Below are 22,015 nucleotides of genomic sequence, written 5' to 3' on the forward strand. Positions count from 1 at the left end.
AACAATGGGAAGGCCAGAGGGTAGACACAAATGGGGAAGGAAGTCAAATGGCAGTGGCCCTGCTTATATTTAAGCTGGGTGGTGGGTACACAAGTGTTCACTGTATTATTTCTGACTTTTGTGTCAGAAAAATTGTTAGGAATTAAAAATAGCTAAAGAATGCAAAATGGAGACAACTCTTTCGGGAAACTTTACTATGAATAGCAGAGTCAAGAGAGGGTTATTTAGAGACAAGGTCTTGCTCTGTTGTCCAGGCTGGAGTGCAGTGGCACAATTGTGGCTCACTACAGCCTTGACTTCCCAGGTTCAAGCGATCCTCTCACCTTAGCCTCCCAAAGTGCTGGGATTACAGGCATGAGTCAATCTGCCTGGCTGAGTTTGTTTAAAATATGAAATATGCCCCTGATATTTTTTCTTTTTTTGAGATGGAGTTTTCACTCTGTCACCCAGGATGGAGTGCAGTAGTGCAATCTCGGTTCACCGCAACCTCCACCTCTCGGGTTCATGCGAAGTCTCGTGCCTCAGCCTCCTGAGTAGCTGGGCTTACAGGCACCCGCCAGCACACTCAGTTAATTTTTGTATTTTTAGTAGAGACGAGGTTTCACCATGTTGGACGGGCTGGTCTCAAATTCCTGACCTCAAGTCATCCGCCTGCCTCGGCCTCCCAAAGTGGCTGGGATTATAGGCACGAACCACCGCACCTGGACTACTGCCCCTGATACTCTTAACCAAGGATTTCTACCTGCCTTCTACCCACAAGGTGCTCCCTAAGCAGCACTAGAGGCCTCAATTTTCCTGACCAGCTCAAAGATAAACGGACAGAATAACTCCCACTGCTCAAGCATGGGCTGCACACACTATTGTAGAGAAACCGGATAAGTAGTTGAGGCCAACTTCAGCAGCCATAAGGCACACAGACAGCAGGTATCCTTGATATGAGGACAACAACATTTTACCTTGGGGATATTGCTCCAAAAACCCATTTGCCAGTCATAATAAGAAAAAACAGCAAATTCCAATAGAAAGCAACTTGCAATATACCTGACCAGCATCAGCATTCTCAGCACCCTCAAGAGCAAGGAGTCTGAGAAAATGGCACAGCCAAGAGGAGAAGAAGAAGACATGATGACTAAACGTACTGTAGACTCCCTGAACAGAAAAAGAAATTAAGCCTCGATTCTATCTTGGCAATATCTTGAGCTCTTCAGAAGTGACAGAATCTCTGACATTTATTGTCTAGTTTTAAAACACTGCCACAGATGGGGTAATCAAGCATCTACCTGGCAAAGTTTTCTTCTTCCTAGCATATAGCTATGACCATAAATGTGTAACTTACTGAAATCTTTAAAAGGAGCCAGAAAAAGCTTGCCCAGAGAGATTGGTAAAGATTTCTTAAAAGAGTGGTGTCACTTGAGCTAAGTCAGTCCCTGCAGACGCAGAGAGCAGGGGATGTATGCGGGCTGGGGTGGTTTATATAGGAAGCAAGAAAGGATGGGAAATAAGGCCACAGGGGCAGGTTGGGGGCCAGACCACAAAAAGTCTTTGTGCTATACCAAGGCTTTTGATTTATCCTGCAGACAACATGGAACAAATTTTTTGTTTGTTTGTTTTTGTTTTTTGTTTTTTTGAGACGGAGTCTTGCTCTGTCGCCCAGGCTGGAGTGCAGTGGTGCTATCTCAGCTCACTGCAAGCTCCACCTCCCGGATTCACAACATTCTCCTGCCTCAGCCTCCCAAGTAGCTGGGACTACAGGCGCCCGCCACCACACCCGGCTAATTTTTTTGTATTTTTAGTAGTGTGTTAGCCAGGATGGTCTTGATCTCCTGACCTCGTGATCTGCCTGCCTCGGCCTCCCAAAGTGCTGGGATTACAGGTGTTAGCCACTGCGCCCAGCCAAATGAAGATTTTTAAACAGGGCAAGGATATGATTAGAGTTGGGGTTCAGAAGTTACTCTCAAGGCTTAAGAGTTTGGATTGAAAGATGAAGAGATAGGAAGTAGGCAAATGCTTGGGAAAGCACAGATTTCAGTTTTGGAGGTGCTGAGATCTAGGTGTCTGTCTCAGGCTGTGGACTGTGGGAGCTGTAGACTTAGGTGTCAGTGGTGCTCCAAGTTGCAAGGTTAAAGATGGTACTTAAAACTCTAACTAGGTAGCAAGAGATCGAGGCCAGAAGAAATGCATACACAAAGGCCTACGGAGATTCACCATTAGGAAGGAAAGTGGGGAGTGCAGTTGAGAGTGAGACACATGGAGCGTCACTTAAGCCCTCACTCCAGATATGGGAACAACGTGAACCAGCAGAGAAGAAAAAGCTTTACAGTTGGAGGAAATACCATAAGTGTGTGCTCTGAGGAGGCTGCTGGAGCAAGGGAGGGTAAACGGCACCATGGAGCCATCTGGACAATCCAATTAGGAGTCTGACCACAGAGGCCTTGGTTTGAACTTAACTTACTAGAAAACTAGGAGACAACTTTGTTTCTTTCAGTTACAAATTTTTTTTTTTCCTAGTAACCATATTAGAAAAGAAAAAGAGGCCAGGCCTGGTAGCTCACCTCTGTAATCCCAGTGCCTTGGGAGGCTGAGGCAGGTGGATCACCTGAGGCCAGCAGTTCGAGACCAGCCTGGCCCACATGGCAAAACTGTCTCTACTGAAAATATAAAAATTAGCCAGGCCTGGTGGTGGGCACCTGTAGTTCCAGCTACTCAGAAGGCTGAGGTAGGAGAATTTCTCAAACCACAGAGGCAGAGGTTGCAGTGAGCCAAGATCGTGCCACCGCACTCCAGCCTGGGTGACAGACCGAGACTCCATCTCAAAAAAAAAAAAAAAAAAAAGGAAAAAGAAAAACTGTGGGGTGAGAATAAGGTGGGTTTGTGATCCTGAGGTTTCATGCTCGGTGCTCGGTATATTATAAGGACAGTGGAGCCAGCAACAAAAATACAGATCACAGACTAAGTTAACAGCTGCTGTTCAAGAAAAGAGACAACGTCACTATTACAGAAAGGATGACTTTTATTTCCATCCTGAATGATTCACACCATTATTTAAACATCTGAAAAATCCTGAAATAATTTAAACTGAAGGCACAGAACAAACCAAAATATTTAACTATCAGAACTAAAAATGAGAAAATCCAGATAGTTCTATAGTAACAATAAATTATGAACAAGTTTCCATCACCAAATATCACTCTAACCAAAAATGACTGTCTTTTGTCATAAAAGCTACAGCTTAAGCTGACTCCAAGATTTCTATAAAAATGAGAGTGAAAAAATTTCTTCTTTCAAAATACTCATTATGCCACCAGGTTCAATGTAAGTATTTTGTATATAACAAAGTAGCAGTCAGGATATTTGTTGATGGATGGCTACTCCCCAAGAAATGACACATTCTTACAAACTTTAAAAAAATAGCAAAGTTGGTTACAAAATTCTATTTGGGGAGCAGGGAAAAAACTTGTTCCATGTCAATCAGAATATCAAGGCATTTCAAAATCAAATTGCTTCCAAAGCCAATCATCACACAACAGTAATATACTGTATGGGCCATTCCACTGTATCTTGTTATATGTTGATCATACAGTGTAACTAAGGGGTTGAACAAGTCAGTAGCAATGATTGTTGCTGTATCTTATTCCAAATAGATATGTTTTTAAAAAATCATTATAAAACTAACTGAAATAATCAGTGACATGCTACAGATACAACAAACCCCAGCAATACAATTGCTAAGTTTCAAAATAAAGTGGTCATGCTTCATAATATATTGTACTGTAGTATTCTGAAATACATTCTCTGATTATCAATACCATTTATTACAGAGGTCACTTGTAAATTAGCTCAGATTCTGAACTAGGTTTCTAAATGAAATTTTTTTCAAGTATGTATAATATTAATAAGGTAAAGATATTTTTATCTTATTCACTTATTTATGTGTTCAGAGGATAAGTATGTTGAATAAAGGACAAAAAATGGGCTAGTCATAATTTTCAAAAACACTTCAAAAAATATGAAATAGTCTAGTGACTGAGAGCTGACTGAAAGATACATCTAAAACCTACATTTCCAACAAAACAGAACTTTTCTGTCTCCTACTTGAAACAACTAATGTCATAAGAAATAATGGGAAAAATAATTGTTTCTAAAATACACAAGAAATACTCCTACCTGAACAAAATAAAAAGGTCTCCCTTTCTCCTACTTAGCTGTGATATATATGTATTTAATAATATGGTTTTATCTTTATCATTTCGTTTAATCGCATAAATCACAAAAACATTTCTAGCCAAGATTACTGCTAAGAATAACACAACTCTAGAAATAATTTTTTAGCAAAAACTACTTCAAAATTTCCCTACATAGCAAAACATTCCTCTGGAAATAGATTTTTAATGCTTTTGGGCTGTTCAAGTAAGTGCAGCTTTACCATCTCTAACATTAAGTTATAATTATCATCCAAATTCCTTTGTAACTGGATAACATTATCTTTTATCCTCTACTATTCTAATAATAGTATATTAAGAAATTTCTTTAGTGTTGTCAGACTTATTTCTTCATCTTCTATGAATATTGAGAGATTACAGTAGAAATAAACCAGAAAATCAGTTTATAAACAGTATGAAGTTTTGAAATGTTGGCACCAATAAAAAATGGGAACGGCCGGGTGCGGCGGCTCACACCTGTAATCCCAGCACTTTGGGAGGCTGAGGCGGGCAGATCACAAGGTCAGGAGATTGAGACCATCCTGGCTAACACGGTGAAACCCCGTCTCTACTAAAAGTACAAAAAATTAGCTGGGCATGGTGGCGCACGCCTGTAGTCCCAGCTACTCGGGAGGCTGAGGTGGGAGAATGGCGTGAACCCAGGAGGTGGAGCTTGCAGTGAGCTGAGACTGTGCCACTGCACTCCAGCCTGGGTGACAGAGTGAGACTCTGGCTCAAAAAAAAAAAAAAAAAAAAAAAATGGGGAATAGTTATCACCAAAATTTAAAGTATATTCATTCATGGTATTGGTTATGACAGTGGCAGTACACGCTGTTGTTACTGGCTTCGCTGACATCAGGCCTGAGGGATACAGAACTCGTTCTATGATTCAGTTACTGAAAACAAAGACCCACCAGAAGGTCTTTACTCCAGCTGGGGCACAGTTTGGGTGAGCTTTGCTCATTACCATAGGTAACATTTTAACAACTAAGTCTGAATTCTGAAAATATAAACTCACAAAGGTTAGTGGAAGACTGTTTCCCAGCTAAAAGAAATGTAACTAACTTAGGAAACCATTTAAATAAACATAAACGGACAATCTTAGTGGGTTTTGGCCCTGTGTATACCAGCAGTGTCAGCAGCTCCTAAACCACAAACACAATGAAACCAAAGGGTTTTCTTTCAAAAATCTAAAAAAGGAAGATGCAAGATTTGAAACCAATTTCCAAAATCTATACAAGGCTGCCAGGCCAACAAATAACGGTCAGAGTGACTTTGTTCCTCTGCTCCTTCAACATGGGAACTAGTGCAGAGTGGCTCATGCCCACGGTCGACAGCCCATTTACGGCCACAATCATGTCGCCACACCTGGACAAAGAGAGACAGATACAGAATGTTACTATTTTCATGGTATTAAAAATATCCCAATTGAGATTTATGTAGCATGAAAAATGCGGTTTCACTTACCACTGAACTGTCAATGGTTAGGGTGTATAATCTACTTTGTCTGGGACAGCCCTTAAGCCTATGCTGGCTTTCCCTTGCCAATCAAGGAAACCCCTGTGCCGATGACTCCATAACCAGTAGGTGAATGTCAAGGACAAGCAGAGTAATTTTCACACTAATTTAAGCAAAATATAGAGTAAATATGCTCTCTCTTTAAAAAAATACCAAGTCATGCATTTGAAGGGGGTTATTATTTTGACTGCTATTTTTCTATTCATTCTTAGAGCTCATACATCTGAGGGCTGAATTAGATTGGAAATAAGACCCATACTTCCTCTTCTTTCAGCTGTTGACACTCACTGTACTCTAAGCAGAATTATTATGGATGGATGATGAATTGGAGGACCTTTCCAGCCTTATAATTACCATAATTATCCTTATGGTTTTTGGTCTTCTATTTATACCATAAATATACTATTTTATTGTTAACTACTTCAATTTCTTTTTGGAAGTAGGAGGAATACAAATTATAATTAACAGAGGCCCAGACTGGTTGAGTAACTTAGCTAAGAGAGTGATTAATTCATTTTTCCCTACTCTTTCCTCCTAAAATGATTTTTTTTTTCATCTTTATCAATATAGGCTGACCTGGAGCATACCACTCCCAATCACCTTTCCATACATTATTTAGATGTCACTTACTCCTTGCAAACAGTGTACATTCTCCATCTGCATAGCATTCTATATAGAATGTCAACATTTACTTTTTAAGAACTGGTTCTTCCTTCGTAAACCAGGTATTAAGAATTTACAATCAACTACCTCCTCTCTGCTGGTGATGATGTCTTGCCATGACACCTTCTCTTTTCTTCTCCCAGTGCCCGAGCTTTGATAAGACACTGTACACTGAGCGAGGACTTTTGCTCAGTGGTAGAGGCTGGCAGAGGGGTTAAAGTCCAGGGATCTAGAGCCAGATAGTCCTGGGTTTGAATGCCAGCCAACCACTTTCAGCTATTTCATTGTGGGCAAGTTTCTTAACCTTTCCAAGCCTCAGTTATCTTGTTTGTTTTAAAACAGGGATAATAAAGAAACTTACCTCATAGGATTGTTAAAAAGATTACATAATGCATGCACAGCACTTAGCACTGCGCCAGGCATCCTGTAAGCTATTGTACATTCATTCATCAAATATTTATGGAGATCTTACTTTATGCAAGGTATTGTTATGACTGCTAGGGATATAACAATAAATGCAACAAGATCCCTCCCTTATGGAGCTTGCATAAATACGATCTCAGGTAGAGATGAGTGCTATGGAGAAAAATAAAGCAGAGTCATCTAATGACAGGACTGGACCTGAGTAGGCTGTGTGGGAAACTTACTCAGCGCTCAATGTCACATCACAACATGATGAATGAAATATGTCCGATGAAATAACTCAGGTTCAGTTTCTGTCATCAGATTAATGAAACATAGCTATAAGTGACAAGACAGTAAAGGTAACATTTCAGTCTAGATCGGGATTGGCAAATTTTTTCTGTAAGGGGTCAGATGGTAAATATTTTAGGCTTCAAGACCCATACAGTCTCTGTCACGATGACATCAACTCCGCTGGTGTAGTGTGGGAGCCAGAGAGTACATAAACCAGTAAGTGTAGCTGCACTGCAATGAAACTTTATTTTCAAAAAGATAATGGGCTGGATTTAGTGCTGACCCCTGACCCCTGGTCTAGATCATGTCCAATGTCATCAACATGAATCACATCATTAATTAGAACAAGACTCACTTTAATCTTCCATCATAATAAGCTGGAGTTCCCAAGACAATAGTTTTAATGAAAAAAGGCTGATTGGTGTGGTTTTCTTCATATCCACCAACGATACTAAAGCCCCAACTTCCCAAGTAACTTCTTCGTAAAACTATATCGTGACAGCTATGAAGTGTGCTATAAACAAACAGAAAAATAAAGAAAAAATTAACATGGAGGCTTTTATAGCCGCTTATTTTTGTTATAACCCCATACCATGTTATATTTACCACTCTTGGAAAAAAGAAAAAGGGCTATTAATAAATAGATTATTTTGACAATCCATTTTCTAGCACAGACACAGTCCTAGGTAGACTCAAATTTCTCCAACTTTTTTCAGTCTTCCCAAGTGAAGACACACACACACACATACACACACACACACAAGTAGAGAACCTGGTTACAAATTACACCTCAGTAACCTGTACAAAAAGGTCATGTATCTATATCAGCTCACTGCATTGTCAACAAAGTCCTCAATTCTACTAATCACTTTTATCTACAAGAGGAATTACAATGTGGGATGAAAGAGGTCTAGTACTGCCAAGCCCAGCATGCAAATGAAAGAAGAAAAAGATTAGGAACGCAGCTTCCGAAAAGAAGGCAGATAATTATCTCTCTTTTCTAAAGGTCCTATAGGCTTTTAGTCTACATGAGGAGTTATTTGTTATTTTCTCCTTTACTTAGGATGTTTTCATTTTAAGGGAGACTCTAATTGCCAAAATAGAGAAATCAATCTGGAAAACACTAACAAAAAATCTTTTTCTGTTTTTTTCTATCATAGACAAGCTGGGTACAGCATCATGTGTCTGTAGTCCCAGTTACTGGGAGGCTGAGACAGGATGATGGCTTGTGCCCAGGAGCTTGAGGCTGCAGTGAGCTATGATCATGCCAACTTGGGTGACAGAGCAAGACCCCATCTTTAAAAAAAAAGAAAATATATACACATCTATACACACACATGCATATATAAATGTATCATAGACACTGAGAAACTACAGTTAGAATGCTACTGCCAGATTGCAGGATGTGTCCAGAGAGGGAGAAAAAAAAAATGTAGTTATGTTTCCATAGCTCTATGGATTTGGGAACAAGCAGTGAGTAAAATCTTAAAAACAAAACAAACAAAAAAACCACACCTAAATGATAAGGAAAAAAAAAATCTCTTCATAAAAAATAAATATCTTTCATCTTTAGGTGGAACTGGATCTAAATGCATGGAAGGCAAGGTTTCCTGTTTTAAATCCATAATAAAATAATAAATATATATAATATAAATATAATAAATAATTTTAAAAATCCTGTTTTATTATTTCTTAATAAAGCCAATTCTATAAAGCAATGTTTACCACGCCAGAACTTCTCATCTTATCTAGTTTCCTAGCTCACTGATAAGAAAGGCTTCTGGGATGGAACAAGGTCCCATGCACTGGCCTGGATTTAAAGGGACAGTGTTGGTTATTTTCCTAATGCTGCATCTTCTGAAACAAACAGCTTTCTTGTATACCCCAGCAAATCGCAGTGGAAGAATCTCCCTTTTCAAGAAAAGCAGAGCAGAGCTGCTACACTATGCCGTGTGAAACCTGCATATAGGGGCCACCTGCACCCACTGAGGTGGACACATGGCTGTTGAATATAGCTTTGCATTCAACAGAGACCTCCATACACACATTGAATAAGTAGCCTTTTATCGACAGGTATTCTTTCAACACAGGTGGGCTCAAAAACAGATTTTACTATACTGTGTATTTCTCATCTAAAATCTTTGCTATTATGCCTGGCACACCAGAAAATGCTCTAAACAAAGAGGTCAATGTGCCAACCTCCAAACTAGACTGGTATATCAGATAAGGAAAATTAAAGGAAGCACTAGGGACCAAGTTTCTCCAGGATGCTGCTACTCTCTGCCTGCCCCATCATTAGAGGTGCAGACGAGCTCTGAGGTCTGCAACGTGCTGCCCAGCCACTGCACGAGTAGACCACTTCTCACCCACTATGAGCAAAGGGCCTTGAAGCACTATATAAATGCTAGTTGTTGTTATAAATGTATCCCACGAGTCAGGTGGCTCAGAAAATAGCAAATTCTTATTGTTTTATTTTAAAGAATCAATAATTTTCATACTTGGTCAAAAGTCAAAATGCTTCATAGCTTAGTTTTAGGATTCTTAGGTACAGTAAGACTCTAAACGGATTAGACAACAAATGATGATAGGAACACCTTCTTCCTATCTCAAATGTCAAACAACAACAACCGCGGAAAGGAATGTACCCTGGGATGCCACTGGAGGTTCCATGTGCTTCTGTGACCCCGACACTGACCAACCACAGCATATCTTGGCTGGTCACATTTATAAAAAATAAAAGTGAAGCAGCCATTCTTGAACACTAATGGTTTGGCTTAATAGACTCTTGTATCCAATAAAAATTGAGTTTTAAATACCGCCTTTTTTAGCGAGTTAAAATAAATTTAAAAAGGTGTTAAGAAAGGCTTCTGGGATGGGGGGAAGCCCCAAGATTGGCCTGGGTTTTCTGATGAAAAATGCATGAAGTCTCAGCACATAGCAGAATGAGTGCTGGTAAACGACAACTTTTCTAAGCAAGAGGCTGGGTTATCCAATCTCATGGCTAGCCCACTGAGGAGCCTTAACAGGAATGGACACAACTGCTTTCTTTGTGTACCTTTTAAAGTGTAATATCCTAAGAAAAATTATCCTTTTCTTTTGTAATTTGATTTGATGTTGCTATTTTACTGAATTAAAGCTTTTTTTTTTTATCCCAACGAGTAAATTTATCATGCTACACACTGATAAGGGCTGCAAGCATGATTATGGTTTCCATAAAGCAACAAGAAAGCGCTCAGTACCTGGGAAGCCCAAGCCACATGACCCATGATGGGGACCAACTGGCATCATACTCATTTTCGCTGAAAGTACTCAGCTGCTCCTCCGCGTTCTGAGTCGCCTCCTCAACAATCTGGACCTCAAGTGCTTTAAGGGCAACAGCAGGGGACGCGGCACTGGCTTTCAGCATTGCAACTGCCTCACTGTGACTTAAATTGGTCAAATCAATGCCGTTGATATTTAGCAACACATCACCTGTTCAGATGAAGAAACAAGAAAAATGAGCTGAGCCACTGAGTTTTCACCTGCAAATCTTGTTGTTTATAAACTAAGCAACAAAAGTTAGTTCCCCCAACTCTGATGAGATAAGGTATAATAATAAATGGCATTTATTATTTCTTTGTAATTTTTATAATATTGAGAAGAAACCCAATGCACAGAAAACATTCCATAATTTTAAAATAATGTCATAATACATAGAAAAAAGTGTGGCCTGAGGCACCTTGACATGATTGGAAGTTCGAATCATCAGTCTGAGTTTAGCTGTGTACAGGCCCTGGGCAGGTTCATTTCTCTTCTTAAGAGTTTCAGAGATTTCTACAATTCTGTCCAATCAAAAATCACCTGATCCTTTGCCCTTAGAAATAAATCTTTAATGTATTCTGCTTTATATTTACACAGTTCTATACATAAGGACAGCCCTGTATAGTTTATTCAGGGCAAACATCAGAATATGTACAGAGAAGCTATCCCTGGGCCCACACGAAGAAATGAAACTTGCGGTTTGAATGTCTTCCCTGTTTCAGGAAGAAAAGAACTGTTGCTCTGCTAAGTAATATAATAAAAAATGGCAATGAGGATTATATCAAAGGTTAGGAAAGGATTAGTTTTGTAGGAAGCAGACATTTGTGCTACAAAGTCTACAGAAATTTATCTCTCCTAATTTATCATCAGTTTTTCAGATTATTAAAGCAAATCATTCTCATTGAAGAAAATTTAGAAAACACAATAAAAGAACAAAAAGGAAATAAAATTACCCCAATACTACAACTGGATAAATAACCTTTACTTAATAGCAGCTTGAGAAATAATTCACATACTATTCAATTCACCCATTTAAAGAACATAATTTTATGGTTTTAATATATTCACAGTTGTGCAATCATCATGACAGTAATTTTGAGAACATTTTAATCACTCCCTCTATACCCATCATTTCCCTTCCCCAACCCTAAGCAACTACTAATCTACTTTCTGTCTCTACAGATTTGCCTCTTCCGAACATTTCATGTAAATGGAATCATACATGGTCTTTTATATTTAGCTTCTTTTACTTGCATAATATTTTCAGGGTTCATCCTTTTAATTTGTGCCAGTACTTCAGTCCTTTTCATAGCCAAATCATATTTTGCTGTATGGGTAGACCACATTCCATTGATCCATTCATCAGCTGCTGGACATTTGAGTGGTTTCCACTTTCTGGCTATTGTGAATAATGCTGCTATGAACACTGGTATACAAGTTTTCATATGAACAGCTGTTTTCATTTCTCTAGAAGTGGAATTGCTGGTCATATGGTAACTATATGAGGAATCAGTTTAACTCTTTGAGGAACTACCAAACTGTTTTCCAAAAACAGTTGTACCACTTTATATTCCCACCAGCAATTAATGAGGGTTTCCACTGCTCCACATCCTTGCCAGTGTTTGTTATTGGCTGTCTTTTTCATTATTGTCATCCTACTGGTTGTGAAGTAGTATCTCACTGTGGTTTTGATTTGCGTTTGAGACAGGATCTCACTCTGATGCTAGGCTGGAGTACAGTGGCATGATCTCAGCTCACTGTAGCCTTGACCCTCTGGAGCTCAGGTGATCCTCCCACCTCAGCTCCTAACTAACTGGGATTACTACAGATTCACACCACCACAGCTGGCTAATTTTTGTATTTTTTGTAGAGACAAGGTTGTGCCATATTGCCCAGACTGTTCTCAAACTCCTGGGCTCAAGCGACCCACCTGCCTTGGCCTCCCAAAGTGGTGAGATTACAGGCGTGAGCCACCACACCCAGCCTGAGCATCTTTTCATAGGAAAACTGGCCATTTATTTATCTTCTTTAGAGAAATGTCTATTCAGATTCTTTCCTCATCTTTATGTTGTGTTTTCTGTCTTTTTAATTAGAGTTGTAAGAATATATATTCTAGACACAAGTCATTTGTCATATATATAATTTGCAAATGTTTTTCCCATTCTGTGGGTTATTTTTTCATTTGCTTGGTTGTATTCTTTGTAGCACAAAAGTTTGCAGTTTTAAAGTCCAGTCTGTCTATATTTTATTCTGTTGCTTTTGCTTTTAGTGTCATATCTAAGAAACTACTGCCTAATCCAAAGTCATGAGGATTTACATTTGTGTTCTCTTCTAAGAATTTCAGCTCTTATATTTAGATCTTGAATCCATTATGATTTAATTTGTGTTTATGGTGTGAGGTAGGGGTTCAACTTCATTCCTGGAAAAATAGGTTTTCAGAGTCACTTTTCTTACCTTATATACAAACTAAGTCAATGGAGACTGCTATTTTTACCATGGCAATAGTGGCTAGCTGCAACCCCCATCTATACAAATTATATAGCATTGATAGGGAATATGAAATGGCAAATGCATTTATCCCTAAAATTAATTTTGTCTTCTGCTCCACCTCCTCTCTGAGTCCCCTTCTACACAGACACTTTATTAAAAGAAACATTTTTCAGTGAGATGGCCCTTCGGAGTATCTAAGTCTGTTGTAATGCTAGAGGATCTTTTCCCAAGATAAAATAATCTAAGAGTCTGAGTAACTGTTAGCAAATTCTGGAACTGTCATCAAGGTTCAGCAACTTTCCTTTATATAAGGCATTTTTCTAACCTCATAGAATGACTTTATGCTTCCATATGCAAGGGACAGTTTAAAGAACTTTAAAAAGTCATGTTTAATAGATACTTTGTAGATATTCTTTATTTTTTTAAATGTGCATTTAATTCAGAAATAAGATGTGGTAAAATTTTTCAAGATCCCATCTTACCTCTCTTTATTCTGCCATCTCGTGCAAGGCAGCCATGGGGTGGCACACTGGTCACAAAGATGGGCAGCTCACCACTCTTACTTCCCCTGCCCCCAGCAACGGTCATGCCAAGGGATTCATGTGGTTCCTTCTTTACAGTAATGTGTTTTTCTTGGCATGTAACACACTGAGTAAGATCCTAAAACATACAAGAAAAAAATCATTGGATAATGAATAAAATATAGTTGAAGTAAAGTTATTACTTCAAACTAAGGTAATAACTTACATGGCATTTATAAAGTAATTATTTTTTATTCCTTAATTGCAAATGAAAGTAATACACAGTTCTTAATAAGTCTGCTGTGGATCAATGTCAAATTTTGGACTATGTTATTTTCATATGACTGTTTATGTAGCTGAAAAAACTCAGGACTGCTGAAATACAGCAGTCAAAGTAAAATAAGCACATCATTTGTATAATTTGTTTGAGCTTCATGTTTGATCAACTTCACAAAAGGAAATGATGCTTTTGAGTTTTAAGATTCTGAAGACAAATCAATTAATTTTACTTCCATCTTTCCCCCATTTCTTTGAAAGAAAAGTTGACAGAGTAGTACAAAAGTGTAGATTTTGGCAACTGCCAGAAAAAGGCCATCGACCTATCTCCTGATTCTCACTGACTACTACTATGAGTGCTCAATCATGAAGAAGATGCAAATCTACCTTCAAAATCTTCATGAAAAGCTAAAAGGATATAAAATGACTGAATTTTTGAAAAAGTTAATGACAGGGAAATAAATTCCCAACAAATTAATATCTCCTATTTTTACTGACATTTGTTACTACTACTTATTATTGAGACGTTCCTGGAAGAAAAAGAATTTAAAACATCACTTTTCTTTTGAATTAGAATTCAGTAAAAAATAAGATGTACATATGCAATATTAATATTAAAATAATAATTAACATTTGGGCTTAGCCTGTGAAAAGCTAATGCCTTTACATGCATTATTTCATTTAACCTTCACAAAAGTCCTGAAATTATATATTATTATTGACCCCATTTTACAGATGATGAAACAAACTTAGGGAGGTCATGTAACTTGTCCCGAATCATGTTAATATAGGCAACTGTCCTGGGATTCAAAATTTATGTATGTTAAAAGAACGTACTATACATTAATACAAATAGTATTTTGTATATGTTTATATAGTGTGATAGACTACATGTACATATTGTATATATGCACCTACACAAGAACTATCCCATTAAGTGTACAGTGTAAGATAATGTCTCAGAAGGTTTTAACACTTATTAACTTTTAAGAGAATGTTGTAGATAATTAAAATTGTTAATAATATAAAAAATACAAATTACATTCACAGAATTATAACATTTCCTTAAATCACATTAGAGAATTGACATGTATTTAACTGTTAATAATGGCATTTATCAAATCTCTAAATCAGGGCCTGGAATTCTAGGCCTATCTACCCTTCTCCAGATGTGAAATCTATACTCTTGAAATTTTACCAAAGGAGCTATGTATAATAGCAGCATAGTATTCCCAGAAAATGTTATGACCAAGGAGAAAATTTGTAAATGTTTTAAGGCAATCTCCTATCTAAAGGTATGAAATTTTTGTCAGCAGCCTTCAAAATTAGACAAACACAACTTTATTCTGAAGACAACTCAGGTAAACTCAACCTTGAGTATATTTATTTAAGCAGGTTCAGCCCTTACATATTTAAGCAAAGTGTGGGTATTTTATTACTCTAGGTGTCTAAAATGTATGCAATTTTTACCCAGGAACCCAACCAAACTTCAAAGATTATACTCAGTTTGCTTCAAGGAACTTCCTAAAACAAACATGAATGTTTATCAGAACAGCTACTGGGAAGCTTTATAGAAGACTAATATATATTTTAATTTTTTCAGAATGATTATAATTGTCTGAAAAGATTGTTTTGGTGAATGTGTATGTGTTTTCCCTAGGAGACCTTTACTTTGCTGTATCAGGATTTGACAAAACAAATGGAGCATGTTAGTAGTAAATAGCTAAATGAACACATTCCATTTCAAGTGGTTTTTCTAACCAGCCAGGTTTGCAGAGTGCCTGGAATAGAACAAATTCAGCATCACTATTTAGAACATTGTCATATAAAATTAAAGAGAATGAGAATTAGCATAGTTATGACAGAAAAATACATGTGCCCACAACAAATTGAATTAAGGAGAGTTTGCTATAGGAATACTGGAATTATTAATTACAGTTTTTCAAACTCTCTTAAAACTATAATGTTGTTATATACACCCATATCTCAAATTATAAAATTCAATAACATAAAAGATTCAATTATCAACTTGTACCTTATATTATAGTTTTATATGTATAAAAAACTTGTAAAGCAAGGACTAGCTATATGAAACAACGCCTACTCAAAAAGTCCTGTTTAAAACAATTACCCCTTTTCCACAGTCATTATTTAAAGGCAAATTATAGGTTTCCTTCATACATTTTGGTTTTGCTCAGAAATGAGAATGAAGTCTGTGATTATAATTTCTTTTTAGTATTAACTAAATCAAAGACCAGTGACAAGTCTGTAGAGAACTTAAGCTCAGAAAACCATATAAACCCAATGGGCCAAAAATACTGTGTCTTTAAGCTATGCTTTCTTAGGGTACCAGAGACAGACTCCAAAGCTAATTATTCACTCAAATGTTACTTTCAGGTGACAATAAATAAGTTTTTGCTTAGTAAAGCAATTTAATTTTACTTAAGGAGAATTACTCTGGTAGGTCACATTTAGCTTTTATTTTTGCATAATCGGGTAAGCATAACATCATTGTTTTAAAACTTCTGGCCCACTGGAAGTTAAGAGTTCAAATGAAGGATGAAATGAAGTAAATAATATCAAGAATGCTAAAGTATCATCCTTTCAGATTTTTGGACTGAAAGTGAGGTAGCATCAAAATTCTCAGCTCAGGTAGAATACATTATAAAACCAGTGAAATACTGATTCTGAAGAAACAGTAACAAAGCTTAACATATGGGAATTTTAAATGATTTAGGGTAATATTCCTCTAAGCTTTAACATAAAAAGAAATATGCTATATATGTACCTATCAAATATGCTATATGCTATATATGCTATATATGTAAATATGCTATATATGTACCTATCAAAATTCATGATTCATATGTTTAATCTTCATGTATCTAATTCAGGTTCTGTAGGCAACAGGCTCAATTATTAAGCATAGATTTGTCAATCTTGTCTTATGTTTTTTCATTAACTAACTCTTATATTTAAATAAGCAACCCAAGATAAATTCCACTTTCAAGTAGGATTAAACAGATAGAAGATTTCACGCTTCTTGTTAATCGCCTGGCAAAGGAAATTTCCCCTCCAAGAAACTATCTCCAGATCTAAGGAACAAAGCGGTCACTTTCCAAGATAGCAAAACATATACATTTCATATTCCAAACACCTATATTTTTCAACAGAATAACAACCCTCATTTGAATCTTTTTTTTAAAAAACTGCTTTATTGAGGTATGACTGACACACAAAAAAACCTTCATTTAAATCTTACCAGCTTGTAACAATGATCCTTTGATGGTGGCATAAAAAAAAAAATCCTCACCTTATGTGAGCTTGGTCTGCTATAATACGGTGGTGGTGTGTGGTGCTGGCTGCTGCTGCTATGATTTCCTGCTTCTCTAATGGTGTTACCAGGCTGGGGTTTCCCTGGTCTAGCAATTGTTAAATTCACTCTCTCTCCACTGGCCTGGAGAAAACACAAATACATTACCACAAGTGACTAATGATGTTTGTCATTTTAAAGATAACACACAGTGTAATTTTCAATGAACTTCTTAATCACTGTACCAGGGCGTCATCTGGACAGTGACTGCAAGCAACTGGTGGCAAGAGGAATGAGTTCATTTCATTAGCTAATATCTTAAAACTTCAGCAGTTGAAGCGCATACACACAAAAATCTTGGGCATGCCCTCTGCAACCCCACCTCCAAAATGACCAAGGCAAAGTGGTCACACTGCCTGGGCTCTTATCGCCCCATGATTGGTAACTTTTCTTGTAATACTTCTTTGCATCTTCAAGGTTGGCCTTAATACTGCAAGACAGAGCAAAGGAAATAAAACAAAAGGAAGAACTGCTTCAAAACTTGATTAAAGTCCATTGTGACTTTTGAAATAAATTTCCATGGTGGCTACTTCAGAAATCATAATGAAATTCTGCACAGCTTTGTTTCTGCTGCTATAGGTCTGAGTCAAAAGTAGGATATCGGCTTCAACATTCTTGAAAAGAATGACTACAGAAATCCTGCATAACAAGACTTTATATGTATGTGTGTGTATATATATAGCATACGTGTGTGAATGTGACACACGTCTCAAGTGTTAAATTATTTTAGAGGTTCATGACTATCGTTTTAAATTTAGAGGCTTGTTAGCTATCATATTTTGAACATACGTTTACATCGGTTACATTTTTACAAGTTATTTAATGCTTCCTTTTAAATTATAAGTCTAATTTATTTGATGCTGACTCTTGGTCATGACCACAATGCCCAATTTTACTGTAATTCCTATGGGAAAATATGATAGCCTGCTTTAAAGAAATTGTGGTACAAAGTGGAGACCTCTCCCATGATTATAGTCAATAATGTTAAGAAATCACTTTATTTTCAAATCTTACATTAGAAAAGAAGTGAGAAACAAGTTTAATGCCTTACTAAAATCATTTACTATTGGTCTCCTTTTAAGACATGGAGTATATGTTATTTTTTAAAATCCAAAAACAATAAGGCTTTTACTTATTTTCAAAAAGAAACAGAGCAACTTTAGTTTTCCATTATTTGGAGAAAATTATAGCACAAAATACGTTGAAACTATTTATAACATCCAAATATAAAATATGATCACGGACAATTTAAAATACATTTTCTATCTGTGTATCTGTATTTTTCACATTTTGGTTAGAAATTTAGTTAGAATCATCCAATTGAATGAACTAGATTAGATAATTTAAACATTGCCTGAAATACATATAGTCCATCTATTATTTTCTGTCTTATTGATCTGGCCTCTCACTTGACTCTTTTACTCAAACAGATGCTATAACTCTATTAGCTTTCTTCTTCCTCCTCCTCTTTTCTCCCCTCCCTCCCACTAATCTCCACTCTTACAAGATGACCTGGGTTTTAGTGGTGCAGCTGCTGGCTAATACCCACAGATATAGGTCCTAATGTTGCCTTTGATTTGAGGAAATTTTAAGGCATCCAATTTCTTTCAACCTCAAGTCTATGAAATTAGACCAATATCAGAATCTCCTCTCAATACAATAAAGAGAGTTGAGACTTGGATTTTCTTATAGTCTTAAATTTTCATTGTTATTTGATTCTGTGTTGTAAACACATTCTTCAATGACTATCGGCCTACCCTACTTCCTGATCCTCAATTACATAATTCTTGGTTTCCTTTACAGTGTTTTGTTTCGCTAACTTTAAGAAAGACATCTTTTTGTTGCACCCTTATCACTGTAGAAGTTGCTCATATCATTAAATGCTATGGCATGTTGCAGAATGTATAGATCTCCTCTGGATGACTTTCCAACTTATCCGTCTTCATGCTTTTATGAAAAACATGTTCTTTCTCTAATAATGACTATCCTTACTTATGTCACAAAGATGCTATGAGGACAAATTTTATCATGTATTTTAAACACTGTGAATTCCTTAGAAACAACAAAGCACTATAGAGATAAGAGTTATTCTTCCTCTATTTATATAGATCCTGACAGGGAGTTAAGAGACCAGGTAAGTCAGATCCTTGGTAATCACAGCTCTTTTGAGCCTCCCTTTCCTCACTTCTAAAAGGTGGACACTATCATCTGCTACATCTGGCTTAATAGTAGAACCCAGGACCCAAATGAGAAATGAATGTGAAACAGTAGAGCCTACGCTCAGTAAATAACCATCCCCAAAATTCACAGGGATATAGTTTTTAGAAAAAACTATCTCCAATGAAGTTATACTAGTGTGGATTTTAAAGAATTCAGGTAGCCACACCTGATTTTCTAATGAAATATAAAATGTCCCCTGAATTCTGATGTTATTGGCCAGTGAAAACAAATACTACTATATGATCATTTCGGCCAAGCCTTTGGAATGAAGGCCAAGAGGGTTTACCTGAATAATCTGGGCAGCAAGCTCCGGAGTTCCATGCTTCAGGTCGTGCCCATTGATGGCCAGCACTCGGTCATTGCTGCTTAGCCTGCCGTCCTGGGCAGCCAACCCCCCTTCCAACAGGTCAAGAATAAAAACCCCTGGCTCATCTGTCCTTCGCACCAATTTAATGCCAAGCTGTTCACCAGAGTCCCGTTTATGAAGAGCCACTTGGAAAATCTCTTCTCGTGGAGAGTTACTATCAGAATGGTTGTGTGCTCGGTTGCCAAAGCGCCTCTCTCGAAGCACAGTAAGATGCAGTGTGTTGCAGGGCTGGGAAAGGACAGCTCGGGCATAGTTATGGGACACATTGCTGATATTGTAGTTGTTGACCTAGAAAAAAAGAATTGTGACCGAAGTGTGACAACCTTTTATTTTTCCAATTTGTAGGAATGTTTATGTGACATTTCCACAGGAAACTAAGTTAAGTATTGTGAGAGTGCTAAGTATGGTGACAATGCTATATAATCATTATTTACAAAGAAAACCACATTAAAGACATTTAAAAACAGAGTTTCTAATATTAACTTACAATGACTAGCATCAAGGAGAGAATAGTAGCTAGGATCACGGGCTTTAATGACGGTCTTGAATTAGAGTCCTAGGTACTACCATTTACTAACTGATAACTTAGGCAAATTATAGAACTTGTCTGAATGAGTCTCCTCATCTGTAAAATGTGTTTACTTCATGGGATCAGTATGAGAATGAACAGATTAACATGTGGCAAGTGCTAATGAAATAAATACTAATTCTAGTGGAACAGAAATTTAAGTTTTACTAGATTACAAATTTGCTTTTTCCAAATTAAATACACTTAAGCTAGAGAAAATAAATTGTTATTTTAAGGAAAGTAGCACATTTCAGGTATACAAACTTATTTTAGATAAGTGACTTTTACCTGAAAGAAAACCAGGTTAATTGTAATTTCACTCTAATTCTTCAGCACAGAAATATTAGGTTGGTGCAAAAGTAATTACGGTTTTTACCATTAAAAGTAAAATATAACGTATATCTAATGCATTATTCAATACTCATATAACATTTATGTATTCACCTTTATAATCTCGAAAAAAGTATAGTGACTGATCCTTGGGTATGTAACAGCACTTAGAAAATACACCTAACTTCAATTATTTCTTTAGTTACAAGAGATGAGCATGATTCTTAGCATTTATCACAATTAGAGTTCTTCTCTGAATCGGTCTGAGATGAAACCAACATCCTCTGACCATCTGTTATATGACAGGCTCTGAGTTAGGTGTTTATGATCACCTAAAATTCTTACATCTTTTTCACACAAATCCACATTAGGCAAGACTTTCCTCTTCCTATTTACTTAGGATTGATAGTTGTAAATACTATTTTGAATTTTGTTGATTTTGACCTATTAACACCTTTCAGAATTCAGTCACCAAATGCACAGATGTCACACACGAACTTGCTTTCTCCCAAGTCTGCAACATCTATTAATTTGGTAGTCATCCAAGTCCTTGGTAAAAGTATTGAATAATACAGGGTCAAGAATGGAACTTCTGAAGTTCTATTATATTTAGAAAGCAGCTTCTAAAAATCCACGCAGATATAGATTCATTAGTCAAACCACCGTTTCCAACTATTTAGCTACAAAGCTACCTACCTGTAGGTTCACATTTTTCTGTCTTATATTCAGACATATCACACTATCACAAATGACTTTACAAAACGTCTGGCTAAAATCCAGCCATGTGTAAACATGCAGCCTCATAACATCTTTGTGAAGCAGGCTGGGGAATATTCTACAACTGGAAAAAGATTTTTCCTCCAGCAATGCATGGTTGCCAGTGAAATTCAGAGAAAGCAGAAACCAAATAAAATATTGTTTCTAGATTTTGTAAAAATAACATCAGCATAGCAAACTATCTCATTTTTGAGCTAAATGTGTTTTTTTATCAATACAATCAACAGCTGTAATTATTTTCCTTCAGAACTGAAAATGCCATTATTGATGACTTCATTAAACTGAAAATACTTATTCTTAATAATGTTCTAAGTTATATTACTTTTATTAATGATAGTGAGGTAATTTATAATAGCAGTATTTTTTTTCTTCAAAACTGCTCAAAGAGGCTGCATATGAAACTCTAAGAGTAGCAAAAAGCTCTGAAAGCATATGGTTCTCCTTTTCAAAGAGGCTATTTAATAACATTTGTATATGTAAATAAATATATATAAATGTGGGAAAACCACCAAAGCCACACACTGCTTATGTATATGGTCTGCAAAAATGAAAATGCAAGCTAGCTCTCTGGTCTGCAAATCAACCATCCTACTGCCTCTTTGAGATTTTCAAATTGGCTCACTGTGTTATATTTATTTAGCTTATACAAAGTTGGAGGTAACCAGATAGTAAAAAATACCAATAGGCCTCTTTCCAAGTGTTTACTCTTGAATAACC

At 36.7% G+C, this 22,015-nt stretch overlaps 1 protein-coding gene across 4 annotated transcripts in view; it reads right to left on the reverse strand.

Moving 5' to 3' along the window:
• Positions 1–2,992: 2,992 nt before the first annotated feature.
• The window catches only part of LNX2 (ligand of numb-protein X 2), a 75,353-nt gene continuing 56,330 nt past the window's right edge, over positions 2,993–22,015 (reverse strand). For all 4 annotated transcript variants that reach the window (XM_034936491.3, XM_034936490.3, XM_055097172.2 and 1 more), the window contains 6 exons: positions 19,543–19,911; positions 16,977–17,120; positions 13,349–13,526; positions 10,316–10,547; positions 7,432–7,590; positions 2,993–5,567 (listed from right to left, as the gene is read on the reverse strand). In XM_034936491.3, the coding sequence (XP_034792382.3) occupies positions 5,432–5,567; positions 7,432–7,590; positions 10,316–10,547; positions 13,349–13,526; positions 16,977–17,120; positions 19,543–19,911 (1,218 nt within the window). In that variant the 3' untranslated portion in view covers positions 2,993–5,431. The remainder of the gene's footprint in view (positions 5,568–7,431; positions 7,591–10,315; positions 10,548–13,348; positions 13,527–16,976; positions 17,121–19,542; positions 19,912–22,015) is intronic.

This window comes from Pan paniscus, chromosome 14 (assembly GCF_029289425.2).
Source record: "Pan paniscus chromosome 14, NHGRI_mPanPan1-v2.0_pri, whole genome shotgun sequence".
Taxonomy (NCBI): domain Eukaryota; kingdom Metazoa; phylum Chordata; class Mammalia; order Primates; family Hominidae; genus Pan; species Pan paniscus.